Below are 9,080 nucleotides of genomic sequence, written 5' to 3'. Positions count from 1 at the left end.
AGGAATATTTAATCGGTAAAGCTTTAAAAGCTCTAAATACTTTGCTATTCAGCTGTATTAAGATTAGAATTAAACCTAAAATACTATGTCAATTGTTTGATGCTTTTGTAGGATCAATACTTTGCTACGGCGCCGAAATATGGGGATTTTCCAAATCCAAACCAATAGAAAGAGTTCACTTAAAATTTTGCAAGAGACTGCTTAAAGTTAGACAAAATACTTGTACGCCGGGGTATATGGTGAACTTGGACGGTACCCAATGAATGTGTTGAGACACTTTAAAATCATAAAGTACTGGTGCAAATTAATAAAGACTGATAACATTTTGTTACAAACAATGTATAAAGCAAGGATTTGAGGATTGTGAAAAGGGTCGTATTGACTGGGTATCGAAAGTTAAGAAGTTATTGAATGAATATGGTTTCACGTATGTTTTTTATGATCATAACAACTTAAATGTTCAGGTGTTTCAGTCTTTGTTTAAATCGCGTGTTATTGGTTGTTTTATTCAGCAGTGGCATGTGTCTGTTGAAAGTAATACTGTTCTGGAAACATATAAGTATTTTAAGAAGCAATTTAAATATGAAGATTATTTAGATGTATTAAATTGCGGCTCTAGACTACATTTATCGCAGCTTCGATTATCGTCTCATTCGCTTAGAATCCAAACTGGCCGTTTCGGCAGAAACAGAATAGTAAGACATGAAAGATATTGTTTATGTTGTAATTCTCGTGATATTGAAGACGAGTTTCATTTTATTTGTATCTGTCCTTGTTTTGCTGATCTTAGAAAGAAGTATATTAAGAAATACTATTACCATAGACCATCTATGTTTAAGTTTATTGAACTAATGGAAAGTACAAATAAGACTATATTAAGAAATTTAGCAAAGTATCTTAGCGTCGCATCAACTGTTAGACGTTCTCTAATAAATGTTGAAACATAATTTATGTTCATCCTCTGCATATATTAATTGATATTATGTATGAATAATTTGTCTTGTAACACGTGATTTGATTTTTACGTTTTATTATTATTGTATACACTATGTGTATTTGATTATGACGATGTACTATGTACAAGTCTAATAAAATATATGTTCTGTTCTGTTCTGTTATTCCTTGGAAATTGAACTTTTACATATTTTATACCTGCACAAGGGTTTTACTGACTTATATATTATATTATATATATATTATATATATGTGTGGGGGGGGCGGGGGGGCTGATTTGTATTTATTGCTCCACTGTACGAAAATGCGACCGAATTTTGGTCGTTCCAAATTGCGATGGAAAGGTGCGTATGATTTGTCAAAGAACATTGAATGAAATAAATTTTGGTATATATTAATCAATGCATTTAATCAACAAATCATACGTTCCTTTTCAATGCATTTTTGTACCGAGTACCACTTTGTGGGGTAACAGAGCAACTAAACCTTTGACTGCTCCGCTAATTTGAATACTTTGGGACAGGACTGGCAATTCAGTGATCCAAAGTGGTAAAAGTATTTTTGCAGACTGGAAAGGGTACTGTTACCAGATCCACTTCATGAATTAAAAATTGGCACTACGAATTCGTTTCTGTATATTCAAGTACATTGTACATGTTTGTCTTTTTTCAGCATTGGCAATGCAAGATACTCTTTTCGTTCTTAGATTACATTCTGGGTGCCAACTACATGTGGATATTTACAGAGGGGATATATATTTACATATGCTAATTACAGTTGCAATGTTTTCGGAAAAAATCTGGAATTAAGAGACTCCTCGTGTTTGGCTGGGGTAAGTACGGCATCTCTACTTACTTAATGTGATAATTCGGTATTTCACATGTTTTGAGTTCTACTCAACCCGGGGCTAGAGGGCGTGGACGGTAGCTTGCATTTCCACTACCGTCCATGAACAGGCTCAATCAAACCGAGCCTGCAACATTTTCGTTTTTGTCGTGTTGAGCGACCTGTAAAGTTTCCTTATTTTTCTATTTTATTCAACCATGTATTTTGTACTCCTTACCAAAATAAATCTTGCTGTCAGTCTTGTCTGCCATATGTCTGTCTGGCTGTCTGTCATTGCATAAAATGAACTGTGCTGTGATTAACATATATTTATAACATGCACTGACAGAGCTTTTTATGAACAACAATAGTCTCAAGGTTAAGCAGAAGCTGACCGGGAGGTGGCCGGCCATGTTTTAAGTATAAACACCACAAGTGCATTTCCTATAAGAACCACCAACCACAACACACTCTTTTTGGCGAATGACACATACGCTTAGAGGTTACCAGCGTAAATAACGTCTCCTGACATTGTTTTAAAAGTTCTAAATAAAGATGTGTACTGTGTTCAAAGCAAATGACGTTATGTGATAAAGGGAACTAGCTGTTTCGTTGTAAAATTTATTCCATTTTTGAAAGTCAAATACCACAGGTGGCGTTTGTTTCACTGAAACTTTCAAGATGCTCATTAAGCTTTCCGTGCAATAAAAACCATTGGATATATATCCTTTCACCATGATAGTAACCGACACCGACAAATGCTGAGTGTTTCAGTGCTAGAATGTCCCGATGATATATTGTAAATATGATAACACGGTCGGAACCCTGTAATTAATTTATAGCGGACATTTACCTCATATCTCTCACAAAACACGCAATGCGCAAATCGTATTAAAGTCTAGCATATCAATAACAGATCACTGGTATTAGACGCAAATACATTTACAAAGGAAGTAATTTCAAACAAAACCCATTACGAAGTTGGAAAAAAAAGTTCCTAATATATATTCTAAGAATACTTTTTCTGCAGTGTCATTTTTGAAATCAATGAGATCGGTAAAGTGATTATGATCGGTTAGGATAGAATATGGGATACTTTTTTTTCATACCATGGGCCTAGATTATGCCAGCCTAGTTTGAAAACCAGTCCAATATAACTAGCGTTTGGCTGGATAAGTTTCAGCTTATTTTTTTTAATGGATAAATAGCTAGATTGCATTTCACAGACTGTATTTCTTTTGCAGGAGCTCCAATTGTGTTTGTCATACCGTGGGTTATTGTTCGAGCAACATTAGAAGACGTATTGTGAGATTGTATTGACTATTTTTCTGTCGCTTTTATTTCGTCTTGTTCCCAAGCATTAACAAACAGCGTAATATACGTTTTTCCGCTGTCTGTTTGAACAGAAGTATGTCCTAAATATTTTATTTGCTTTCTTTCTAAATAAAGTTAAATATAGCGACATGTTGACACATAGTGGGTCTTTCTGCTGGGAAAAGGTAACAGATCAATTAAACTTCAATTCTAGTAATTAAGAAAATACAATAGATCAATCAAAAGCTTAATATAAGAAATTTTGATATGTAAGCAGGACAAAACATACAGCCTTTCCCGTTTTATGGAAAAAAATATCTATATTTCAAAGATTGTTCGGAGAATCCCACACTCATACCTTTTTTCTCTGTACTCTATTTTTCTGTGATGTTTATAACTGCCCTTATATAACGACCCTAACCGTTTTGTTTTAGATGTTGGAATACCCATCCTACACCTGGATATTTCTGGATGATCCGGGGTCCTATAGTTGGGGCAATGGTTGTAAGTATCTAAACTTTCCTTTATGCTTTATTCTTATAATAGGTTAAAGTATAAAACGGTACATACAGCATATAGGTGCACTTTATACCTTTTAAAGTAATTTATTCAGCCTATTTAAACTTTTATCCCTATTAACTATATACATATGCTTTTTCTCATGTTGCTAGTTGATTTATTGACTGGCGTTGACGTTCTTTTTTACCCCTGGAACACTTTACGTCTATTAATAGCCATGGTATTATTTCGATATAATTGTTACAAGCAGCATGTTCATTTAGTCCTTTACTTAATGAAAACTAGTTTGGGGACTATAGATGTGCATATCGTTCGTCTGTCCGTCATTCCATTATCCGTTTAAGATTTTTTCTGCAATCCGCTTAGGGATTTTGACAAAACTTGCCCCAAATATTTCCGATAATGAGAAGATATATGTCGCGTTTAACCCCAGACCCGAAGGTTAAAACTAAAGCCTCAATGTGACTTCTGTGGTACTGTAGACGTTTTCAGCCAAACATTTTATTCAAAAACATATAATTTTATAATTTAAGGATTGTAATAGGTAATACCACTTACTGATAGTACTGCCATTTTATTCTAATAAAATTTTTCTACAACTTCATCTAATTCAGTTTATTTTTGTTTTATTTCTTTACGATTAAGCTAATAGCAATTCATAAAAACAAACAAGTATTTTGAAATTATATCAACATTTTTTTACTGAATTCATATATAATCAGGTATACATTAGTAGAAATAAACTACCATTTTCAACGTAGTTGTTGCAACCTACAGTCCCATAACTAGCACGGATTGTGTGTTGCCTGGCAGTACTTCTTTTCACTTGTTAAACCTTTATTTTTCAGATCAACTTTTTCATATTCCTCAACATTATTAGAGTATTATTCACCAAACTGAATGCATTTAAAACTCCGGATGTTAAAATACCCGGTATAAATAGGTAATTGCTAGCTCATCTAACACTAGAGTTACTAAAGGTGTTTGTTGGCATTCAGGTTAAAGATCTAATTACTGTCTGAGAGTTGGAGTTACTATGCTCACATAGTTTTATAACAAAAATCATTTTTGCAGAACAAACTCACTCACACTCGAGCTCAAACATTCATGCCAAGTTGAGTGGTTTCTCTCGTTGTAGTGTTTAATGTCTGTAGGATTCTTATCTGGATCTACCAAAACATACAACATTTTCTGCATCCATTATTGTACTATTTCTTCGCCGTGTTTTATTAGCTCTTGATATGTAATAATTATATAATGCAGGAAAATAATATCTCTGCAGTCATTTTTGACAGCCTGCAGGACAAGAGTACATAATTGCCTCGCAAGTTCGTGAGGCAACATTGCCTCTACTTATAGGTCTCCAACCTGTATCAGCCATTATATAACTAGAAACATGTTTTACGGCAAATCTAAGGAGATGTTTGATATAAAATGATACTGTTGTTTCTTGTCCCGGATTTAGTTTTCACTTCCTGGAGGATTTGAATAAAGATAGAACTAATGATCAAAATTTTGATCTGATCTGAAACTGGCGCATGTTTATTATTGCTGTGACATTTTCTTTAATTTGATATTGGCAATTTTATTTGCAAATGTTTTCATTTGAACTGCATTTCACACATGCTACTTCAGGTAAAGATTTGAAATTTTGAAACATTTTATGCAAAATAAACTTAGGAAATAGTTTATTAAAATGTTGCGCATGTATAATTAGCTAATTTGTTTGTCCGCCTGCCAGCATGAACAAACAACAAATATGTTAGAACATAAGTAAAGTTCTTTGTAAAAAGAACATGCTCTATGAAAATATACAAATATGATAAAAAAAAAAGAATGTACTGTTCACTTGACCGATAGTTGTGTAGAGGTTGCAATATAATCACCTGTAGATTTGATAAAACACATATACATGTAGTAAGTAGATATGTATTACATGTATAAACATAATAGAATGAATGCTAAAGGACGTGCAAAGTAATCGTTTATTTGACATTTACTTTTTTCCTGAGACAACTTATAGGTCAATGGATATTTAGTTAAATGAGCGATACATATGTATGTTTCCGTAAGATAGATATATGTATACTATTTACTCATACAATTAAGAAAGAACTTGTTTTTATCGAACAAAGTCGTGCTGTAAAATGTCGCGAAAATATGTAACAAGTTTTCAGAAACATTCAACGTCAATATGAATTCAACGTCATAATATATATGTATTTGTCTGGTTCATTATAGGAACTGTTCAAACAGGGTTTTTTTCAATAATGAAGTAAACCTTGTGCAGTATCATGTGGTATTGTATGCAGTGACTGGACATTCTAGCCAATCAGAATTCATTTATTTATAGAATATACAACAAAGTACATTACGTAACCTGAACTTATTTCATACCTTTTTGATATTTGTAGAAAGTTGGCGAAGTCGACGTTGGTAGTAATTCCACTATTTGGGGTACATTACATAGTTTTCATCGGGTTACCTGACAAGGTGGATGAAACTACTGAATTGGTCAAATTAAATTACGAAATGTTCTTTAATTCCTTCCAGGTATGTATGAAGATATTTCATGTCTATTGGGCCCTGCCCCCTCCCTCCCCTAAATGACCACTAGATCTAGTTAAAATGAAAACAAATATGCATGGCATTTATATTTCCGTCTGTTCGTCATTCTGACCGTCATTTGTGACGCGCAAATCTCAAAAGAATTTGACCTAGAGTCATTAGACATTGTATTATTGCTATTTGTGTATCCGGGGATTTGTAATAACACCAGACTTATGGTCTATATACATAAAGGACCACAAACCTTGTGTCACATGTATCTCAAAAAGTATTTCAAATTCAGTTATGGAACTTATTGGAATTGTATTCAGTATGAAAGGTTGTTCACTCGGGTTGTTATGTAGGATTTACGCTGCCTCCCCCTCACGCCCCCACACTCAGTAGACACAAGTCTAGTTTTCATACAACGTGTAAGAAATATTTGGGATTAAAAGAGAGTGAAGATTTGAGAAAGGATTGTCTTCGTTAAGAAGGTTGGAAGTCCCAGAGATCATTGCAGTACGATCAGTGGGGATGGTGAATTTCTTCATTTCTTTATCATGACCAAAACATTCCGAATATTCTTGTATCTAAAATAATAAAACACTTGTCGTTTACTAATTGACATTATAATTTATTCGATTAAAAGATAATTTGAAAATCAAATGCTACATGCTGTGGCAGCAAGTTTGTAAAACTGGCGCTCTCACTATCAACAGGAAAGAAAATTTAAGTGCATAAGTCATATAGATTTCTATATCGACGGTATAAACATAGGTATAGAATTTTCAGACGTAAAACCTAAGATATGCTTTAAGCGTGAATTGTTTGATTTCAGGGTTTCTTGGTGAGCCTGTTGTTCTGTTTTCTAAATGGAGAGGTAAATTGTTGTTTATTCAGTGAGATATTACTGTTTGTGAAGACATATTGCACATTGCGCACATACTAAATAGTCACGATACAAACAGAAACAATAAATATATATCATTCCTGATTTATAGGAATATACTTCTTGTTATGAATATAATTTTGTAAAATACAACATATGAACTTTGTTTTTGTAATATTTCATCAGAAGCGATGAAAGCCATTCGATAAATAACCAGTACAAACAAATTTCTTCATTTTACCTGGAAAAAAACTGTCTAGATTTCCATGACGTATATCGATTATGGTTAGAAACAAAATGAAGTCCTCATTAAACCTTGCAAATTTATATTTTTGTGGCTTTATTGTATTGTTTGAATTTTACAAAATTCACTTTCGGAAATATTCTTATTTTTATAACTAATATTATATTAGAAATTATGTTTCATTCTTTAACAACACAAAGAAACTTCCAGAATTCTCTATAAAGCGGATTTGCAGTGATATAAATTGTTCGTACAGTGATGCAAGGACATATGACCTGTATAACACTGTATGTGACCGTATATCACGTCAACACTGTATAATATTGCAAGAACAATAGTATTAGAACATAAAGAGGTAACAATATGTACATGAACTATTTCGTCTCAGCTTCAACTTCATCAAAGAAAGATTTTAATTCTTCCTATTAGCAGTCAGATATTTCCGTTTTGAATTTAAGGTGTTAGACACAGGTAAAAACATGAAAGTAGCCATCTTTACCTATATGGTTATAACTCACTAAATAGCCACCACTATATATTCTATATAAAATGACAAGTTTTCACAATGCTGCAATACACACCTAGACCCATTTTAAATTTCTTTAACTTACATTTTCTTGTAGAGCAACATTTATACTGTAAAAATATCCAAAGAAAAGTAGGGGTCATGTTTGATGCAAGAAAAATATTTCTGGTCAAACGGACACACCGTAATTTTTACACTGAAATGACAATCACAATTTAGGGTAGGGGTGTATGAATAAATTTCACATGTTAAATCAGTTTGGAGTCTTTTTTCAACATGCAAATGCTACCAGTATGTCAAGTATAGGCATGCAATATGATTTCAACCAATATATAGCAATGATTTCAAGGAAAAATCCTTCTTACAGCAAAAAAAACTGAGAACTATTTGAATCCGCCATTATGCATATTTTTTCATAGGTGCTCAGGCTATTTAGTGTCTGTATGCCATATTTCAGCAAATCTGTTATGTCAGTTATTATCTTTAAATGATATAAGTCCTTTATAAATGCGAGTTCTAGTCATAGAGTTTCCTTTTTTTTCCATTTTTCAGGTACAAACAGAAATCAAGAAAAAGTGGAGACGTTATGTTCTGAAGCGCGGAGGTAGTGGTTTCAGACGTGCTGGGAGAAAAACTCTGACGTCATATATCTCGCGAATACGTAGCTTACTTTGCAAACGTGCAAAGGGAATGGCTGTGCATTTTGTTAATTCTTACTTTGTTATCACAGGATTCAGTATTTAATTGTGTTCTTATTGCTGTTAAAAACTTTATTTTCATTCATGGTGAGGAAAGAAAGACTACTAATTTTGTGAAGGTCACGGGCATTTCCCGCCAGATACCCGTATATGGGCATAGATTAAGGATTCGGAATACATATTTTGACATTTGGTATGTCTTTTTCTAGTGGCGTCTGCAAGTGCATACGCAATGAAAAAGACATACCAAATGGCAAAATTCGGTACAAAGCCGACAAAAATACCCTGAACGGCAATTCGTCGACCGATATTTCTGAACATATAGATCGGAATGGATTGATATCTTGCAATACAAGCGACCATGAAGCTCATCCAATGATAGAACTGACTACACTATCAGGACAACATTACAGAAATGAGGATGTGCCATTTATATTGAACAATCATGAAAACATAAAACACGATGAAACATCTGTCATGGACTGAAATGTATTCCGCACAATGGATGATATATTCTTTTCTTCGGAATAATTCTGATATCGCCAGTTCTGTTGTGTATTGATC

At 33.4% G+C, this 9,080-nt stretch overlaps 1 protein-coding gene across 1 annotated transcript in view; it reads left to right on the top strand.

Annotated features, from left to right (window-relative positions):
* LOC123532252 (parathyroid hormone/parathyroid hormone-related peptide receptor-like) overlaps positions 1 to 8,688 on the top strand; it is a 30,600-nt gene extending 21,912 nt beyond the window's left edge. Inside the window, 7 exon segments of the mRNA XM_045313647.2 lie at positions 1,627 to 1,786; positions 3,024 to 3,084; positions 3,528 to 3,597; positions 4,461 to 4,555; positions 6,027 to 6,165; positions 6,998 to 7,039; positions 8,371 to 8,688. Coding sequence (XP_045169582.2) covers positions 1,627 to 1,786; positions 3,024 to 3,084; positions 3,528 to 3,597; positions 4,461 to 4,555; positions 6,027 to 6,165; positions 6,998 to 7,039; positions 8,371 to 8,562 — 759 coding nt within the window. The 3' untranslated portion in view covers positions 8,563 to 8,688.
* Positions 8,689 to 9,080: the final 392 nt, after the last annotated feature.

This window comes from Mercenaria mercenaria, chromosome 11 (genome assembly GCF_021730395.1).
Source record: "Mercenaria mercenaria strain notata chromosome 11, MADL_Memer_1, whole genome shotgun sequence".
NCBI lineage: Eukaryota > Metazoa > Mollusca > Bivalvia > Venerida > Veneridae > Mercenaria > Mercenaria mercenaria.
This window is presented reverse-complemented; position numbering and strand designations above follow the sequence as displayed.